The sequence below is a fragment of the Hibiscus syriacus genome, unplaced genomic scaffold (assembly GCF_006381635.1).
Source record: "Hibiscus syriacus cultivar Baekdansim isolate YM2019G1 unplaced genomic scaffold, ASM638163v2 tig00110020_pilon, whole genome shotgun sequence".
NCBI lineage: Eukaryota > Viridiplantae > Streptophyta > Magnoliopsida > Malvales > Malvaceae > Hibiscus > Hibiscus syriacus.
In genome coordinates, this window is record NW_024062568.1 from 2,245,998 (window position 1) to 2,268,473 (window position 22,476).

The 22,476-nt window shown below is 31.4% G+C and overlaps 1 protein-coding gene across 1 annotated transcript; it reads right to left on the reverse strand.

Annotated features, from left to right (window-relative positions):
• Nucleotides 1–5,088: 5,088 nt before the first annotated feature.
• LOC120213412 (protein HLB1-like) lies at nt 5,089–10,062 on the reverse strand. Its single transcript, XM_039211570.1, has 6 exons — nt 9,749–10,062; nt 9,049–9,171; nt 8,866–8,935; nt 8,572–8,685; nt 8,194–8,277; nt 5,089–5,604 (listed from the first exon to the last, which is right to left on the reverse strand). The coding sequence occupies exons 1-6, from the start codon at nt 10,060–10,062 to the stop codon at nt 5,089–5,091; spliced, it is 1,221 nt and encodes a 406-aa protein (XP_039067501.1).
• Between the last annotated feature and the right edge of the window lie 12,414 nt (nt 10,063–22,476).

Below are 22,476 nucleotides of genomic sequence, written 5' to 3' on the forward strand. Positions count from 1 at the left end.
TTGTTAAATATAGGGAAACCGTATTTTGTTTATACAATTACTGGATGAAAAACATATTTGATATAAACATACTCTGGTAACAAAAAAAAGAAACTTTTTAGATCTTCTCAATTTCAAAATTGGGGCAAATTGATCCATCCCAAAAAAGGAAGAGAAATATAGTCCCTATAACTTTTGGAAATGAACAATTCAAGACAATTAACCACGGCGTTAATGTTTTTCACTCGAGTCATTCGACGCACTATTGTCCATACCATAATAGCCATTTTCCAAACTATTTTTGAATCACTTTCAGCATCAAACTTAATAGAGAATCTAGCGTATCATGTTTGAGAAGGCTGTTCAAAATTTTTTTTTTGATAGAAGTTGGAGGCCTCATTAAAAACTCCCTTCGTATTCGTCCACATACAAAGAAGTATGTTAACGAACATTGGAAGGAAGAAAAGAGTACCTCATAGTTTATTAATAATAATATCGAATACATATGGAAACACCGAATATCCTCCAATGGAGAAATACACCATTACAACAAACCAGAAACACCTAAAACTCTAACTTCCTCAACCAGAAAATCCCTTCGACAATTATCTTGTTTCTAATTTACATCTCCAGCAAAAGGAACAAAACAACGCAAAAGAACAAAACACAAAAGAAAACCAACACCTGCAACCATTAAAGTAAATCAAATCCCCAATTGAAGAAAAGAGATCTAATAGTTATCGACTTCGTCAGGGACCCAAGAATTTGGTTTGAAGGAAAGCTCAATTTCATGCACCATAATTTTGAATGAGTTAGCACCGACCTTCAACTCCAACGACTCGTCAATTCTCAATTTTGCCTTTGTGAGGATTTGAATTTTTGCCCGATCAAAAGATGATAGTGATTGACATCTTTCGTCGATTACTAATAGATTACCACACTTGTCTGCAATATTTTTAAAAGTATTCCAATTCCAAGCGTGAAAAGGAACTCCCTCGCAAACTAACCACACTCGACGACATTCCACCACCATACTTTCTGACCAGGCTTCAACTCTGGAGAACCACTTAGCGAGAGTTTGTGATTCATCATTCTTCACACTTCTCAATGAAGAATAGTCTTCAAAAATCATAAGTATTGTATTTCCAGCAACTCTCATCAATAAGAAACCAGTGAGTCCATTGTCTTGCATTTGACTAGTGAGATTACCGATTTTGATAAAGTCCTTGCACCAACCCACTAGACATTTACTTAACGCGTGAAGTTTATCCTCGTCCATAACACCTTCAACTTCACTTTGAATATTCCTCAAAACAACTTCCATCCCCGACTTATGGTGAATAGTTGTAGAGGACTTTCTCCAAAAAGAATGTCGAGGTTTAAATTTAGCCAAAGAAACACTAATTTTGCTTCCGTCAATATAGGAGTCATTCATTTCTGAGATTGATTTCATTGCTTCTTCGATTTTTGCAAAATGGATAAACCAAAACGAACGCCTTTTGAATTTCTTTTGTTTGGAATGAAAGCATCAATAACCGTACCGTGGATGTAAAAAAAAAATCCAAACCTCTTCCAATGGATCTTCTATGGTAAATTTTCGATAAATAACGTATAACCACTTTTGTACCTATTACAGATTTTCGGTTGACCTTCCTTCCACCAATTGTGAGACTCGATTCTCCTCCTTCTTGCTTCTTCAGACGACTTTTCATCGGAATACCCCTTCGAATGCATTTCCCCACTTGATCTCGACTTAAACTGGCCCATTCTATCTCCACCGCTCAACTACTGCTTCCGATTACCACCATTAACAATTTCCTTCTCAACAGGTGTATCCCGCCATTCACGGCCCTCGACGAGTGTTTGGATACGTTCACGATTTTCCGACTGTGATTGGGTAACTTGTTGTCGCCTCCTACCCTTTATCTTTGAGCCAGAAGCAGAACCATTAACCGAAATCTAGCATCTCCGTTGGCAAAACCCAAAGGTGAGAAGGCCTTATATAACCTCGGAACCAACCTAGCTCGGATCTGAGACAATCCATCGGCTACCACCGAAGGAGAATACATTATAAGCCGAACTGATGTAGTTCGATTTAAGGAGAAGGAACCCAAGCTCATAACTGATTTACTGTAGCCGGAAATAGTAACCGTCGACGGTGGCAAAATTGAAGAAACACTCGGCTTAGGTTCACTGTGGAAGTCTATCCTTGATGCTGACGTCCAAGCGAGCAAACCAGGAAGTCCCAGTGTTCAACTACGGAAGAGAAGGACGGAAAGTAGGATGCCGTCTGAAGCAGTGATAATTGGAGATAGGTTTGGGTTAGCAGTGAAATGGAGGTGGAGGTTGCGTCGGTAGGTGGTTAATAATATTTTCACAAAGCAACAACTTGTTTCTTCAGGAAAAGCGGCTGGCAGAATCAACAATCTTCCTCTAGATCTACAACGATCTAATTCCATTTTTGAAAAAACCAGCCTCCGATTCATGCTTGGGGTGAAGAGAGAATTCAAATGGTAATTTTCCTTCTTTTTCCGATGCCGACGAATGACGGTCGAAGACTATTGACGGTGACTGTTGCTACAGTGAAACGGTAGCCGACCACTGGGTTATGAAAAGAGTGACGTCAGGGAGTGTATATGAGATTTTCAAAGAAATAAATTTTTTTGAAAACGCCTGATTTTTAGAGAGAAGCTGGAGCTTCTCTCACTATACCTTTTTGACCAGAACACAATTGAAGGCTGTTCAAAAATGAATTATGACTATCTAAACTAAGCCAAAAACTGAAAAACTATTTTATAATCTTCAGCTGCAAGAAGAAGACCCAAAATAATAGTAACATTTAAAGACTAGGCACAAGAAAAATATAACAGACTAATTCCCAATTCTAACTAATGAATGAACAAATGAACGAGGAAATCGAGGGAAACTTACAGCAGCTTCAGAAGCTGTAGAAACAAAAGAAGGAATCCTCTGCATTAAGATCCTGCATCATAGCTTTCAATGCATCCACTTTAGACTTCCAGTGTTTCCCTCTTCTCTTAAGAATCTCATAATCCAGTACGGAAATAACTCTCCCCTAGTCGACCCTTTTTCCACGGCCAACATGACTGAAAGAAACTTATCATTTCCATGACATATGTAACCAGGTGATCTCCAATTAAACCGGTCAATTATCTTCGTAAAGCACAATTGAATATATTTCAATTAATAAAACTAAAACAGGTTATTAAGAGATATATACGAAATTTGAAAGAATTTCTTACTAATTTGAGCAACAACATTGTCGGCGGTAAGATTGAGAGGACCATCAACATTGAACTTTTATCGAACAATTTGATGGCAACTTGTCAGTACACATATATAAGGGATGTTGCAACGTGGAAGATGATGTCGCAGTCGGAGTATGCATGCATCTAGAAGGGATGAGTAGTCGGTGACGTTGCCTTCGGCGAGTTCCAGAGAAGCACCATTGGTGGGTGAAGATGAAGTCCGGAGAGGTCGATGGTGAGCGGGAGCAAGGCTCGGATGGTTTAGCCGCAGTCCCCCGGAGCGTGGCACCGACTTCCACCAAGATAACCCATTGCGCCAGTTTGTAGAATCCTGAGATTTCAAAAGACTGAGATTTTAGTATTACGATAAATCCACTAAGCGATTTGCATTTCTAGCAGAAGTAGTGACATTTCTTACCCGAATTCGCGGTGTTTAAATTCATGAACTTAGTTAGTACGAGTAAAATTCGATTTAAACTTAAAAAAAATATTTCTTATTTGAAAAAAATTAACTTAAATTAATTTTGAGTCGTAATTTTATAAACTTCACTCGATTTAAAAAAAGTTTACAATTTGAGTCTAGTTATAACATAAAACTTGAATAACTTGAAATTTTTAATAATTAGTTAATTATTTTTTAAGTTTAAGTTTGAATCTCTCGACTATGTATAATAGATATATACACATAAATATATATGTATTATGTATAGTTATAGAAAATCGTTTAAATTTGAATAAAATAATAGTACAATAATATTATAAATATTTACATTTAAATTTAAAAAGAAACTATAACAACTCGACTTAACTCAAATTTTATAAACTCGATTCGATTCGAAAAAATTTCAAATAAAATTTGAGTTATGAAATAGGATTCTTCAGCGCGAATAACTCAAAATTTTTATACTTAACTAGATCGAACGCTCACCCATAAAAGTCATTGCATATTAAATATTAAAAGGTAAAATACATTAACAGTCATCAGACGTTTAGGTCTCATTTACATTCATCACAAAAATTGAAAAACTTTTATTGGAGTCACTTTCTTTACTTAAAACTTTTATATCGATCATTGTACCGTTAAACCATTAACGATACTGATATTTGATTCAGCATACCCACCCACATATCATTTTCTTTAATAAATTAATATTATTTAAATAAGATAACAATGTGCGTCATCATTTTAAGATACTGACCATAATTTTTATGTATAACATATATGTTAGTGTTCATAAAGTTTATAATGACAAAAACTACATAATCCTGGCTGCTGGAATTTGAGCTGTGATGATGGAGAAAAGATATACTCTCTACTCTTGCAAATTCATTTTCTGCACATGTGGACGCAACAAGTCCCTCTTCCATTTCACATAAGTTGTCACAATTCATTATTCCCAGAGGGAAATAGTTCAACCTATCTCCAACTTAACTCCTTGCACCATCTAATAATGAGAAGAAATTACACTCATTTAGTGACAATCTATAGTTTTCAACACTTTTAGTGAAGGAAACACATGACTTGTTGCCTCCACTTCTAACCATTCCTTTACTTCTCTAGGATGTGGCGCACAAGTTATGAATGGTCGTATGAAAGGATAAAATAGATCAAAGTGGAAATGATAGATACATTGTTATTAGAGGATTCTATATAAATAAATCAAAGTGACTTCTGATCATACAAGAACAACACAAAAGAAATACACAAGTACAATGCAAGGAAACAAATGACTAAAATCTTCCTACATAATCCCGAGGTGATACAAGACTAATATTTAAAGGAACGACCACACCAAAGCCAAAGACACATAGTCCAAACTCTCTGGATGAGTGAACAATTTCAAGGGCTAGTTTTTGAAGGAGGTGGCGAGAAGAATGGGATGGTAGTTGGTATTGTGGGGATGGATGGCATGGTAGGCAATGTTGGCATGCTAGGAAGTGGAGGGGTGGATGGCATGGTTGGCATTGTCGGCATGCTAGGAAGTGGAGGGATGGATGGCAGGGTAGGCAGTGTTGGCCTGCTAGGAAGTGGAGGGGTGGATGGCATGGTTGGCATTGTCGGCATGCTAGGAAGTGGAGGGATGGATGGCAGGGTAGGCAATGTTGGCCTGCTAGGAAGTGGAGGTAGAGCTCCAGGCTTGGGTAACAATGGTTGCATTGTAGGCAATGTTGGCAATGTCGGTTGTGGGAGATTGGGGATAGATGGCAATGGTGGCAACGTTACTCCAGGTAAAGATGGTGGCATCTGGAGGAGATGACGAGCTGCTAGCCCAACATTGATGTTCAACAATGACAGAGCCATGAAAATGGATAAAACAAAACAATTGGAAGAGGCCATTTCTGGAGATTTGGAACCCTGCAGAAAAGAATGGTTGTTGTTCTGTCTAATGGTTTGAGACTTTGAGTTATTTGGGGGGATATATATAGGGTGGAAGCAGGGAACGAGGTCTCTGAGGTCGTTGATTACTGATGATATATGGTGGGAAAAGAAAGCAAAGAGTGGTTCCAAATGTTTTGGTAGTTCATCTCCTCATTAAAAAAAAATTCAAATGTATTGTGGTTGGCCAGAAGCTACCTGAAAGCACTGAAGTTAGCATACAAATGGTCAACCTATCAAACAATATCTATTAGCAGCAATTGCTCCACATCTGAAGTTAACAAAGGTATACCCAAATGGTGCGTTTGGTTCACGGAATGTAAGATTATCAGTGGGAATAAAAGATTACCAGGGAATAGGATTACTGGAAATGTTACATTACTGTGTTTGGTTGGTTTGGCAGGAATATAAGATTACAGTGTTTGGTTGAATGAATAAAAGATTACTAGAATGTATATTTTACCAAATTGTTCTTGTTCTATATTTATTTTTTTAACAAGTGAAATTCTAAATATTTAAATAAAAATTATTTATATAAAAATTCTATTTGTTGATAATATTTACTTGAGTATTTAAATATATCATGTATTATTTTAATTTTAATTAATATTAAATTTTACATAATTTATGTAAAAATATATTACAATTTTACATCAATATTTAACTAAATATTTACATTGTGAAAATTCTTCATAGATATTCATAATAATAAAAAGATGTAAATTATTTTTGTTATCTAAGATATAATATTTATTATATCTTCTATATATAATAATTTATTTATTTATCTTTTATATTTATACTTAGTTCTGCATACTTTATCATTATTATTTATCTCATTAATTTATATTATAAAAACATAATTCAAATAAGTAAGAAAATATAACACTAAAAATCATATTGTCTATAATTCAAATATTTTTTTCTATTTTATCATATTTTCTCTATTTCTTCTACTGTTATCACTCAAGATAACAGGAAAGTTCATTACATAAACCATTGGCATTCACCGTTTCGGACAAATATTTTTATATTATTTATTTAAAGTTTAAAAATACTAATAGTTTAATTTTTTAAACGATTTTGAATTAATCTATTTTTTAATGGAATAAAGTATGCTCTTATATTTGTTTATATTTATGAATGATTTACAACCACTACATTAATCGATTCTCGATTGAATTGGTTCGATTAAAGACCATATTAACAAGAAACCTAAAAAGAAATTCAAAAGCCATAAAATAACTTGTTCATCCGTCTTTTTTTATTTCAATTTTTGGTTTTTAAGTACAGTTCTTCGAATTTCCAATTTTATAACCACTGGATCAACCAACTCTCAATTGAATTGGTTTGATTAATCGAATTAAAGACCCTATTAACAAAGAACCTAAAAAGAACTTGCTCATCCGGTTTTTCCTATTTCAATGTTTGGTTTTGGTTTTGAAGTTGCTCACAATTCTTCAAATTTCCAATTTTTTACAGATGAACCCCTAGACCAGCCGATTCTCGATTGAACTGGTTCAATTGGTCGAATTACGACATTAAAATTTTAGCAATCCACATGATAATTACGTTACATTCAAAATTGGTTGAGAGCATCATCCAAATAGCATTGAGTTCGACACATACATGTATCCAACAATAACATGTATCGGAGAAGCTTTTGTGAATTTAAAAATGTGAATGACACCATAACCATTGATGGTTTTGCTGCCTCTTATGGTATCATTCCTTGATTTATTGAAATGCAATCTAGAAACAGAAGGGGTTACCAGAAACATAAACAGAAGGGATTACCATAAACAGAAACAGAATGGGTTACAGTTACTGAACTCTACACTGAATTCTCGTATCGACAATACAAGAACAAGAACACGATGCGTAGCAATAGAAACAACTAAAACATAGTTATTTTTAAATACCACGAGGCACAAAATGGTAACAACACCAAGCAATGTTTTGAAGATAACCATTGATCTAAAATATATATTTATCTATATATAATCTTAGGCACCAATACGATGATGAGAAGTTGATTGGGTTAAATAAGATGTTCATGGTAGTAAAATGAAACAAATGAACGCAAAATTCTAACCAAATCCTCCTGATTTGTCAGATAGGAAATATAAAAATCATGTATCAATCTGAAGAAGATCAAGTTTCGAGTTCGAGAAATAGAAGACTTACCACATATATCGCCATAGATGTATTAAACCTGAGTCTAAATCTTCAATGCAAGTATTCTGTTCATATGGAGATTGTTGTTTTCCCGATAATTCATCAGCCATACCCAATCAAAGAATGGTTTAGATATGCAATATGGAAGAAAACCCAGAAAGAATGCTCATATTTTAAGCGATAACTCTTAACTATCAAAGATTGTATAATAGCATAAAGCTATCATGAAGCATAAACAAAATAAGAATATTATCCATGCAAGGAAAAGGTTTTCATAACAAGATACTAACTGAAGAACCATAACAAGATACTAAGATTTGGCTTCAAAGGACTGCTATTATTCATACAAAATCTATCACGATTGAAATACCAAAATTATTTAGTAAGAACCTGCTCACATAGTTCTTCAGCCTCTTTGGTCCGATCATACATTTTTGCTCGATCAGATATTACTATTGCCCAGTTGTAGAAAGCCTGTTAAGCAACAACATTGCAACAAAGTCAAGGAAAAGAATATCAGTAAAAAATATATACTATACATACTCATCCATATATGGGAACATATATGCATTATGTATCTTTACACTTATTTTTCTTGTCTATCCAGCTTTTTATATGGCTTATGCATTCTGCATCTCTACACTTATTTTTCTTGTCTATCGAGCTTCTTATATGGCTTATGCATTCTGAGAAGTCATCATGCCTTTTGTAATTGAAAACGAACTTAAAAAATCACAAATTCTCAGTGAGTTGAACAAGAACTCATACATCATGAAGTGTTGGGCAGAGATGAGTAGCCTCATCATACTTTTGACAAGCCTCCTCTATCAAGGCATCTTTAGAAGGTGAAGTAGAATCTGGACTAACATTATCTACACTTTCCTGCAAGCCAAATAAGAATCACATGGACATAATGAGAAATCTATAACATTTTGCAAAGATTACATCATGTTTACATTCACAAACTTAAGAATGAAGTTCTAGCAATATAAGAATTGGACATGATATATCAGTTTGAATGATGTTAAGATAACAATATCAGAATGAACTAGCATCTCAAACCTGAAGAACCAATGCCCAGTTGTAAAAAGCATCATAATCTTCTAGGTTTCTCTCTAGCGCAGTAGCATACCTATAAAATTTGACTTAAAATTAGTACTACAGAATAGCATAATCAAAGCAGTAACATATCAGGTTCAATATGAATAATAAGTGTGAAAAATGTATAAAACAAGATGATGGTACCTCATAGCAACATATGCAAGAATCCATTGGCGAGACCTGCTTTCCTCATCAGTACCAGTGACACTATTGATCAACTCCATTACAACATTGTTTTGGTAGGATTGTCGTTGTCTGCTTTCTTGACTGAAGCACATATAAATCATGGAGTAGAAAATGATATCATTGTCGAGCAAAAGAAACATTATAAATACAAGAAGAAACAAGATGATACATATTTAGTTATTTACTCCTACAAGACCAACAAACCTTTACTGCATGAATGGCGCCATGAAAAATAATATAAACTGCATTCTACAGACTGGAAGATCGCAAAATCAAGGACTCCTTAATCAAAGTTATAGAAAGCGTAAGATACAGTTAATGTCTCACATGAAGTTGAGAACAAACTAAAAGGCTCACATACAACAAAACATACATGATTAGATTCTAACAATTAGGTTCAAGAGTAATGAAGACTGAGATCGGATAACAGTCGCTCATCCGTGCAATAATTAAAGACGAACTCTTAGTCTAACAGAACGAGTACGCCTAGATGCATCTAGAAGTTTTTGTGAAATAGCCTAATTAAGGAGATGAGTCAACAGAGAATGTCAAAGATCCAGAGGTTTCTACATTGAAAACTCGTTAGATCCAATAACAAATAAAGAAGAGTAAATTTTTTTAGCAACAGAGACTCGAAACGGATGAGGGGAAAGAGTGCCTGTAAGGAGAGCTTGTATCATCTTCGTCGCTTTTCAATTCACTTAGCAATTCTCTCATCGTGAAAGTCCGGTTCTCTTTATCTTTACGCAGCCCCGAACGAGTAACTTGGTCGGTGGTTGCTTGGATCGAGCTCTCTGTGTCCGGAGTCGGCTTCGGCTTGGCATCACTTACCCCCGGTTCCGATTTCAATTTCTCAACCGGTTTCGTTTCTGATTGTAATTCAGGCAGAGATTCCACTTTCAAATCCGACTCCGGTTCGGGTAGTGGTTGGAAACCATTCTGAAGTTTGGATCCCTGAGTCGTTTCGGACATAGCGTTGAACGAGAGATTTTCGTTCTACGCCGAAACGGGATCGAAGAACAAAGAGAGATAGCGCGAAGGCAAAAACAACAACGCTTGGGAGAAGAATATATCGCAGAGACAAATCGAAAAGAAGGGTATTTTAGCCCTTACCAGACGAGAATAGAAGAATACCTTGTGGGGAATAACATTCCCAGAAATATTTACTGTTGGGAAAAAATATTCTCTCACTTAAGAAAGAATACCCAATTAAACATAGGTATTCTTAATCAGAAAAAAAATATTCCCATCAGAAATCCTAAAATCCTCCCTCTAAACGCCCCCTAAGACCTAAAGTCATTGTATCCCAAGTCTTACATCTCCAATTCTTCATATTTAACAAAAACCTAAACACATTATTTTCAGCACTTCATGTGCAATGTGTCCTGCATTAAGGGTCTGTTTATTTGGTTGTAATTGATTTTCTGAAAATTAAATTATGAAAAATGAATTACTGGAATTTGAATTCTGAAAAATGAATTACATTTCTGAAAAACGTTTTTCGGAAAATGTTTTCCGTAAAATGAATTACATTTTTCTGAAAAACATCTGGAAAATATTTTACGATGTTGTTTAAACCTCTTTTCCATTAGTTGATGAGTTTTTAAAAAATTATTTATTACAAACATTAAATATAATAAAAAATATTATTTATCATAAAACTTAACATTATTATTTTTAAAATATTAAAATAATTTATTTATTATTAAATATTATTTTTATAATTTTATTTATGAAAATATTAATACTGGTATATTTTATTGAAATAAAAATATTATAAATTATATTAATTATTTATTAAAGTAATAGTGTTATATTATATTTTAAAAATATTAATTAGTATATTTTAAATATATTTATTAAAATATTATTAGATTAATATTAAATATATAAATAAAATTATTCATTATTAATAATTTAATAATATTATGTCTATGAAATTAATAAATAATATAAATTTTATTAATAATTTATTATATATTATTAAAATAAAAATATAGTATCTTATATTATTATAATATAATTTATTATTTTATTATAGTATTAAAATATAATATATATTATTAGAAATATTAATAAATATTTTAAATATTTTAATAAATAATATTTTGATTAAAATGATATTAAAATATTTTATTAATATTAAATTCATAAAAAAAAATTATTTTGAGTATTTATTTTTTGAACCGAAAAGTTTGGAAAATGACTTACGGAAAATCAGACCATAAGTCATTTTTCAGAAAACACAAAGGAAATTCTGTTGACCAGGAAAATGTTTTACGTTAACCAACCAGTTTTCCTCCAACCAAACACTAGAAAACATTTTCCGTAAAACGAATTACGTGAAACAAACACATGAAAACATTTTCCGAAAAATGAATTACGTGAAACAAACACGATATTTCGAGGAAAACCAATTCCGTAATTCATTTTACGGTAAATAAACAAACCCTAATTCTAGTATAAAATAACATACAATAAACATTAGTACCTTACCCTTAACTTCCATACCTTATACGAGGAAGCTGAAAATGAAAAATCACAGTGAACAAATATGATGGTCATTGGATTTCATATTCGTGCTCGCATTGAAAGATCAAAGAACCCAAAAAGGTCATCTTATTCTCCACCGATCCTCACAGTAGAACCACAAAGATAAAGAAAATAATTAAAATAATGTGGCTGCTGGCCACAACGTAGAATTCTTACTACTAAACTACAGCCACAAGACATGGTATACCACTAAACTAAGGCATAATAAACGTTTAAAAAAAAATTAAACTAGACAACTCCATTCGTTAATGAAACATTTGACAGCTGTGGATTTGAACCACGCCCTTTCGGACCAGAGCCTAAATCTGGCGCCTTAGACCATTCGGCCAAACTGTTAGAAGTAGACAAAGCAATCGGAAGAGAAAATCATATTCTCTATTTTATATCTGACATCTTCAGAAACAAGGCAAAGATTAATGGACCAGCTAGATACCTACAGAACAAATGAGTTCAACTATGTAACTAGTCAATAAGAATCTATTCCAAAGTATTATTCAACAAAGAACAAATTCTACACAACTCTTCGACATAAATACAAACACAAACCTAATTCACATTATACACATATTAATTCACCTTAATCAATTCATTTATCCATAATCCAAATATAATTTGTTCAAAGTATGTCAAAAAAAAAGCAGTCTTGCACTGTCGAGAACCTAGTAATATTTGTTAAATATAGGGAAACTACATTTTGTTTATACAACTATGGGATGAAAAACATATTTGATATAAACATGCTCGGTAAAAAAAAAAAAAAACTTCTTTGGTCCTCTCAATTTCGAAATTGGGGTAAATTGGTCAATCTCAAAAAAAGGAGGAGCAATCTAATCTTTCGAAAGTGAGCAATTCAAGACAATTAACCATGGGATTAATGTTTTTCAATTAAGTCATTGGACACGCTATTGTTTAAGCCACAATGGTTGTTTTTCAAATGATGAGACGTTAACCACTTTCAGCATCAAACTTATTAGAGTATATCGCATACTATGTTTGAAAAAGCCAAAAACTTAAAAACTATTTTATAATCTTCAGCTGCAAGAAGAAGACCCAAAATAATAGTAACATTTAAACTAGGCACAAGAAAAATATAACAGACTGATGCCCAATTCTAGCTAATGAATGAACAAATGAACGAGGAAATCGAAGGAAACTTAGAGCAGCTTCAAGATCCTGCATCATAACTTTCAATGCATCCACTTTAGACTACCAATGACGTCCATCTTCTCTTAAAAATCTCATAATCCAGTAAGTAAAGAACTCTCCCCTGGTCGACCCTTTTTTCATGGCCAACATAACTGAAAGAAGAATTACTAAATGAGCAACAAATTTGCCGGTGGTAAGCTTGCCATGGCATATGTAACCAGGTATAATCTCCAATTAAACCGTTCAATTATCCGAATAAATCACAACTGAATATTTTCAATTAATAAAATAAAAAACAAGTTGTGGAAAGATATATGCATAATTTGAAAGAAATTTCCTACGAATTGATCAACAACATTGTCGGTGGTAAGCTTGCAAGACCATCAACATTGACCTTTTATCGAACAATTTGATGGCAGCTTGTCAGTACATGTATAAAAGAGGAGTTATTAAGTGTGAAAGTGAGATTTGATTTTTAGCTTACGGAGACGAATCTGAAGGACCTAGAAGACAAGGTTCGGCGAGGAAGATGATGTCGTAGTCGAAGCAAGCATCTAGAAGGCTCGGATGGCTTAGCCGCGGTCCACCGGAGCGTGGCACAGCCTTCCACCAAGATAACCAGTAGCTCCAGTTTGTAGAATCTTGAGATTTCAAAAGACTTTGAAATTTTTGGATTACGAGAAATCCACTACGCGATTTGCATTTCTAGCAGAAGTAGAGGCATTTCTTACCCGAAAACCATGCTCAAGGACCTGAATTCGATCACGTCAAATATAAAAATAGAGGATAAATTATAAGTTTCGTCACTTTTTATTTCAATTTTGATTGTTTTCTTAATCAATGAAATAAAAAAATATTTTATATTTTAAAATATTTTTTTAAATAAGTGCGTAGATTAATTAATAGGGCATCGGTTAGGATAATTTTAGAAATATATTTATGATATAGTGACGGTCTAATAAATAAAAATAAATTTGGAGACTATTTAAATTCTAAAGCAAACGAATGAAAAATTAATTTCTTTTAACCACAATATATTCCTTTCATTATGAGAAGAATCGAGGGATAATAAAAGACGCTGAATGTCTAAGGGGTTGTTTGTTTGACTCCGAATGGAATCATTCAGTACTGAATGCTGAACGGTTTAGCATTCAACGTGTTTGTTTGTCACATCTGAATGATTTAACGCTGACTGATTCAACAAAACAGTGTTGGTTGATTCAACAAAACAGTGTTGAATGATTCAACATCAAAGTACATTCTGAATGATTCAGAGTCATTATCAAACAACATGTCACATTCAGAGCTAATTCATACAGAGCCTTTGAATCATTCAACATTTGAATCATTCAGCGTTTAATCGTTCTGAAGTAAACAAACAACCCCTAAGTGTGCACGCTTGCTTGCTTTGCCTCTTAACCAGCTTCAACGCATCGGTTTCGGTGAATAAAATTTAATTTAACTTGATTCGATTTAATTAATTTGTAATTTTATAAATTTTAATTAATTTAAATAAAATTAAAATTATAAAATATAACTTAAATAATTTATATTTATAATAATTAATAGAATAATTTTTAAATTTTAGTCAAGTCTCTTAATTTTATATGATATATGTATATTATATATAAAAAATATAAATATATATCATATATGATTATAGAAAGTCTTTTAATTTAGAATCAAGTAGTTTTATAATATTATAAATATTTATAATTAAATTTAAATAAAAAATTTAATAACTCGACTCTATTAGACTAGAATTTTACAAATTCAGCTATAGAAAATTTCAAATAAAAATTAAGTTAAAATAAAATTCATTAATTCAACTAATCTAATATTTTTTATTCGATCTAATATTCACTCAGTCAAACCATAGGCGGAACTATGACAAGACTAGAGGGGGCAATGCCCCCTTTTAGGATAAAATACACATTTAGTACTTAAATTATCACTTTTGTTCCGTTTTAGTACATAAATTTTCATTTATTTCAAAATCATATCTAACGCTTATCTTTGTTTTATTTTAGTATTCCGTCGTTAAAAATTAAGGTACTAAAATGAAATAAAAATTTAACAGTGTGGCATTAAAATGAAACAAAAAGTTAATGGTGGGTACTAAAATGAAACAAAAAGTAAACGTTAGGTATGATTTTGAAAAAAATAAAAGTTTAGATACTAAAACTGAACAAAAGTGATAGTTTAGGTACTAAACTTATAGTTTATCCTTTTTAAAAAAAATAATATATATATATATATATATTGACATAATCATTGATATCTAATTTATTAATCGATTACTTCAAATCCGATGTTACAGAGTTGAAAGCAACCCTCCTATTCCCAACTTAATTTGTTCTATTTGTAAACGTCAGAATTTGAAATTCTAACCTTGTGAAGGGGTCCAATGTCTCACTTATTTTTTTTTATTGGAAGAGTGTACTAAAGAATTACAAGAAGCACCTCAAATGAGGAGGACCATGAATATTCCGAGTGAGCGGAGCTAGGTAGAACGGGTAAAGGAGGGTTTTCATATATTGTCGTGGAAAAAACTTGTGTATCAGTCAGCTTTGTCATTGTATCTGCCACAGAATTTACTTCTCTTGGATTTCATTGGATGGAAATTTCACAATCATCCAAACGAATCCTGTGGATTTCTCGAACGAGCGATAAAGGATTTGTTGATGCGTCGGCTTCGATAATGGCTTTCACAGCATGAAGAGAGTTTGATTGAATATGTAATTTCCGAATACCTCTAGCCTAAGCTGTCTGCAAACCAATCATAATACTCCATAACTCAGCTTGAAAGACATTCGTGTGGCCAAGAAATCTGCTGAAACCCAACACCCAAGCGCCTGTGCTATCTCGGATTACTCCACCCGCAATGTTTGTAGCCAAATTTGCGTCGACTGCTCCATCAACGTTCAAGCAAGGCTTATTTGAAGGACCTCCTTGGCTTGTCGACAGTTGTGGTTGAAGACGAAGTCGTTTCTTCTCTTTCAAATCTGTCAAACAATAGAAGAGAAAATATGTATACTACCTTAAAATTTAAAAATATGTATATAATAAGTTATTAAATTTAGTTATCCAAAAAAAATAAGTATACTATCTTAAAATTTAAAAATTATTACTTCAAAACTTAGTTATCATTTTATTAAAAAGAGTTAACATTCATTTTTTCTATTATTATTTTATTTTTAAATGAATGAAAATATATTTCCTTTGTTATTTATGATTTCGACCTACACAAATTTTTTTGTCCTTTTTTTCTGTTTAATTGTTTATCTTCTTTGAGTTAAGAACTTCAATTAAGTTACCAAGTATTCAACTTTTAATTTTATTTCAGTTTAAGGTAATAAAATATTTGAACTAATATATACACATTTTAAAATGGTCTCCCCAACCAATAATGTTTGTTTCGCCACTGGATTAAACAAATGATATCCCTTAAAAAATTCTAAAGTAGCTCTTTACGCACGAATTAAGTGGTCTCCGTGGTAAAAGAATTGTTGTTATTCCTCGAGGATCCAGGTTCGAGCATCATATATATTGGGGGTGTGAGCATTCAGTATCAATAAATTAATATTTATCTTTGAGCATATATTACCTTTTACTTACCTCAGATTAATTAAAAAAATAACTCTTTACCAAAATCTTAGCATTATCCTTCAATTATTGGGAAACCAGAAGATATATGTATTATATATAATTCAATTTCATTAATATATTAATCCTAACCTCGGTTTTTTTACTAATTTAAGATAAATACAATGGATATTATCTATTCGAAAGATTCTTAATTATTTGACAATTACTGGTATCCAATCTTTTGATCGACTAATCGAGATAAAGTATTGCGGAGGTGAGGGCGGCCCTCCCAATCTAGTTTATTTCATTCGCAAACATCAGGATTTGAACCACATACCTTGCTTAAGAAATATAATGTCTCATCCACTAGACCAATTAATTGTTGGTAGACCAACTTATTATTAATAATAAAATAAATATGATTTAATATACATTAATGACACTTATTCCTATTAAAATTATATAAATAACTCATTTGTTTTGAAATGGATGACAAAGCATGTGGTCCGTAAAGTAAGGTTACCCTTTTTATCCTATCATATTGAAATGAACATTGAAATACACTAGGTTATCACAGTCTTTTTCGATGTCCAATTAATCTAAGTAAATATCATCAAAATTGTATAAAATCACTTCCCACCCCCCAAATGTCTTCCTTCTTCTTCACCAAACTACACTACCAAGGTAAAGAGGAAAATCAATCTCTCTCTCTCTAGATTAAATATAGCGAAATGAAGGAAGAGGGTGACAGAAGCTTCTGTGATCGACACGTGGCGGATCGGTGCAAGGCGTTCGGACGGCGGTGCAGCCGGCTGGTGAAGGAGCAAAGAGCAAAGTTCTACATTCTCCGGCGGTGTGTCACCATGCTGGTTTGCTGGCATGATTGCGGTGATTCTTGAAGATGAATAATATAAATATATAAACTTATATTAGAAGAAAATTTCAATGTTAATATTAGAATCAGTACCACATAATTTTTCATGAAAATTTTGGTCGTTTTCTTTCCTTTTTATTAACCCTGAGAGAAGGTAAATGTAAATTAAATCTGGGTTTTGGTTGGTCATGTATTTTGTTTGTTTTTGTGATTGTTGCTTGTTTACTTCATTGAGCATAATTATCAGCTGCTAGACTAAGTGAATCCAAGCTTAATTTTGGTTCATTTCCAAGCTAAGTAGAAAGCAATGTTCAAGGCTTGAAATGTCGGTTAATCATATAATATATTAATATTTTTATTTTACTATTTATGTTCCAGGTTTATCATTTATTTAATAATATATATTTTAAGGTTAGAACATAATGCATCGAAAACCCTAAATTTTTTACTTTAGGATTTTTATTTTATGGTATGGTTCACACTATGACGCTTAAAGTAAGGTTTATACGAATAATAATCTATTTTTACACTTTTAAAATTTTAAAATTATTTCTTAGATTTACATCTTTGATATAAAAGTATACATGAATTTATAATATTATTTATATAAAATTTAAATGATTAAATTTGCTTACAATTATATTTGATTGTAATATTTTTAAATCAAATCTTCAATGAATATATTAACACTTTCCACCTTTATTAATAACATTTGAATTTTGCGAGAGCAAAGGGAGAAAAAAAAAGAATAAAAAAAGTTAATATTGCATCGAGCTTTCAATCTTAAACAAGATGATGATGTGAATCCAAAATCGTTCTGGGTTATTTGGTTGAGTTGACTCAACCGGGTTTGGTGAACTCGGTTGTATAATTGGGATCTCGAGGGAGACGTAGACGTAAGACCGACATTGAGAATCGTTGAAAGAAAGAGCGTCAGGTTGACGCTCCGTTAAATCGTTTTCACCCGCACGTGCAACTCCTTTTCACACACTGTCTCATGTCTGCTTTTTTAAGGCTTAAATAGTAAAAAGTATTCAAATAAATCCTTAATCGAATATGTTTAACTAAATAGTTTAAATTATAAATTACAATCAATTGTTTTATTTTCTTTCAATGCTTATAATAATTTATTAATAATAATATGACAGAATGTGAGAAAGATGATTACATATAAATGGTTTATTATTTTATAAGGGGAAAAAAGTTATAGGAATTGTTTAAAGACGTGACAGTTAAGGATATTTAAACAAGTATATTATAGTTAATCGTGATCGATATCTGGTGAGTGTTATATTCTACATGTTAATTAATCGAATTGTTAAGATTAAATAGTTTCAATTAATCTAACCATTAAAAGTGTCGATTAACGATTTCGATTACAATTACGAATTTTAATAAATGATTAATTATTGGTTAACCGTTAACAAATTATAATTAATAATATTTTTTTAGAGAGAACAAAATTAGAAATGTAGTTAAAATGATTCTTCCTTATCTATCTTTTTAGTTATCATATTTATTTTTATATTGGAGTACATTAAATCAAACATAGATGAAAAATATATGGTTTAAACTTGATCTTGGTAAGTTTGTTCATTAGCAAATATGTACGTAAGATTTTAAATTAAATGATAAATGAATACCTCATAATATATATTTCTATAAAATAAAATGTATCTACGATTTTTACAAATATATATGTTTATATCATCATAAATTTTATGAAATTTGAAACATTTATGTTGTGTTGTCTTTGAAAAGAATTGTAATAAGTTAACCTGTAATTGAACTGTTAATAACAGTTAATCGTTAACCGTTTCTTAGCGGCTAGATTATATTTAACAAAATTTAGTAATTGTTATAAAGATTATTCGACCGATTAGATTAAACGATACAATTAACCGATCATAAAAACCCTTAAATTGACATCTCATTGAAGAAGATAATGTTACTCGCATCATAGAGTATCTCACTTGTTCTGGCCACTCGCATTTAAGAGATTAATGTAATCTTCTAAGCCTCTTTTCCAATTAAAAAAAAAGAAATCATACTTATATATATATATATTACTTTTTCAACTCTATTATATGATTTACTCTTTTAAATTTTAATTTTAATTTTTTAACATACTAATTTCATATATTTAATTGATTTAGATACCACATATAAATTTATTTATATTCAAATGAAAAAATAATTATATGAATTCAAATATCAAAAATTATTTATTATCTTTAGTCTCTTATTTTATTTATTTTAATTAATAAAAGTATATAATTTTATTGAATAAATAAAGAAACAATATAAAATTAGCATCTTCAAAAAATATACAAAAATTATAATAGACTAATCATATTGATCAATCATTTCTACTAAAATCATCAAAGTGCACAAATTAGTCGAAATAAGACCACACAATGAAAGAGTTAAACAAACTCAATCAAACAACTAAAAAAAGAGATACAAACAAATATCATTATCAACATAGAAAGATAAACATCAACAACACTATATAAAAATAAATATAACGATGACGATACATTGACAAGTGACTTTATCAAGCAATGTAAACCATAAATAGATATTACTCCCTTTAATTGTGGAAATAGATTGCCCATAGAAAACTAAAATTAAATGCCTAGAATATTCACATTGAATTATTGAGTCCATTATTTCCTAGGGTTCATTCCAACAACAGTTTGGGGATTAGGTTTTTAATATGATTGATCGGGTTTTTTATTATAAAAAATGAAGAAAAAGGTTAAAGCAATAAGCCTAAAATGCTTACAATTCAATGGTAATATTGCCAAAAAAATGGACCCCAATTATCTCTAAACTTCAGGTGCTAATGTCTCCTTGTAAGATGGTTTGTCCATTCAAGAACTCCAAATATGACCAAAACATGTCAAAATTTTGCATTGTTTTCAATTATGTGAATTGACACATTAATGGAACTTAGTCACCATCTCCATAGCCAGCATCTAGCAGTTCCTAGTTTTCCTGGGAAATTTATAGTTAGATTTGATATTATGATTGGAGTAATGATGTCAAAATCGGACTGGATTAATCAGTTTAATCAAGAATTCATAATTCTTTCAACAAACCAGATATTATATAACTTTTATTTATATATTTTATATTTTAATATTCAATGTAAATAATTTTGGAATTTTCATTTAAATAATTATAATAAATTACATAAAATAAGAGATAAATTGATATATAACAAAAAAACATGACTTAAGAAAATTAATATATGAAAAAAACGAATTGAATATGTGATTTTTAGAACCATTTTAATTAATGTTATCAAATTTGAATATATATAAATGTTTTAATTACTTACATACAATTTATGAGTGATTATACGTACTAACTCGTTTAAATATATGGATTAATTTTTTTTAAAGAATCACAATTAATCCTTTTAAGTATATTATTTTAAATTAAATAATTTAAATTTATATTAGTTTAAATTTAAGTCAAATTAAACTTTGTTCTTTAATTTTTAAAATTAAATAGTTAATAAGTATTTATTGTTTTAAAACTTAAATAATTCGCTTTCTTTCGTTGTCCCTTTTTCCCATATATATGGGGTAAGGGGAGGTAAGATAGTAGGCTACCCCCAACACCAGGTTGAGAGCAGATAAGTATTTATTGTTTTAAACTTAAATAATTAAGTTATAATATTAAAATTAACCCTCAACGTTTACCCTAATAATTGGTTTATTTTTTATTCTATTTTTGGAGTATTTTAGCCCCCTAACGTTTTAATTTTTGATCAAAATAGTCCATATTAGATGGAAATAGTTAGTTGACTAATAATCAATACATGTTATTGATGTGATATTTTTACATGTGCTTAGTTATTGATATGTCACATGTCATACCATTACATTTGGTGATGTGTCACATGTCATGTCAATAATTTTAGTACATGTGAGAATATCACATAACAACATATGTTGACCGTTTTCCATCCAACATAGTCATTTTGGTAAAAAATGAAATGTTAAGGATTAAAATGTTCAAAGAACAAAAAGAGAGACCAAAATGATCATAAAAATAAACTTTGAGGGCTAATAAATTATACTAATAATTTTAGCAGCCTATTGGTCTAGGGTCTGCCATGTTAAGCAAAACTCACAATTACTTTGCTGGATTTCTGTCTTCATAATATAGGTGAAGTTTGGGCTAGTTTACTATTCAAAGCAGAACCCAATTTTATCTTCATCAATGACAACATATACATATATGTTCAAGATCTTTCTTTATCAATGACAATTTCTTAAACTCGTAATCTCAAGGAAAAACAACATATAATTCCCCTGAACATACAATACAATGCTTGAATATCATATCAGAAATAATAAGCCAATCTTTTAATATATGTTGTTTAAATTTTGACATGATAGCATGTATTTTATTTATAGAAGGCACTCAAATTCATATAAGTATTTGAATTATGTGAACTCCTGTTATAAGAAAAGTTAATTAGAGACACTGAATTTGTACACTCTATTTATGGTGCATTCGGGATTATTGAAGAATTCTGAAATTTCCGTTGTGGAGAGTTTATGATTTTTGGCTTGCCTTGACGGGATTCAGATAGGGTGCATACAGTCTTTCGATCCGATGACGTGTCGACCCCGGTTGAGCAGGATACTTTGGTGTGGAGCGGCCACTCTTTGGGAGTCTATACGGTACGATCTGATTACTTTTATTTAATGCGTCAACAACGATCTACAGTTTCCACCTCGCGCTTCATGTTGGACGACGTCTTCAGTTGGCGGGTTTGTCGTCCGGTGGTTGTCCTCTTTGTAGCCTTCAAACTGAAATAGCTCACATGCCGTTCGTGATTGTTCTATGATTGCTCCCATTTTACATGCTTCGGGTTTCACTAATCTGTCTTTTTATGCTTCTTGGATATCCTGTGGTGATTGATTAGCTTCCTTAATTTCATTACTCACCATTAACGAATTCCGATATATGTTGGTGGTGTTATATCAGGTTTGGTGTAGGCGCAATACATTTTTACATGAAGGGAGGTTAATTCCCAATTGGCAGGTGGTGGTTTCCACTTTCCAGTAAAGCTTTCCTTGCTAGCTTTGATGAAGCCAAAACTTTATATGGGGCTGTATTGTCTTCAACTTCTGGATTACCTGACCATTGGTGCAAACCTTCAATGTCAACGCTTAAAATTAATGTTGATGCAGCATGTTGTT

Coding starts and splice junctions, on each gene's coding strand:
- LOC120213412 (XM_039211570.1), bottom strand. CDS start 10,062: ATGTCCGAAACGACTCAGGGATCCAAACTTCAGAATGGTTTCCAACCA. Junction 9,172..9,748: donor GATACAAGCTCTCCTTACAG/GCACTCTTTCCC, acceptor TATGTGCTTCAG/TCAAGAAAGCAGACAACGAC. Junction 8,278..8,571: donor TCTGCCCAACACTTCATGAT/GTATGAGTTCTT, acceptor GTTGCTTAACAG/GCTTTCTACAACTGGGCAAT.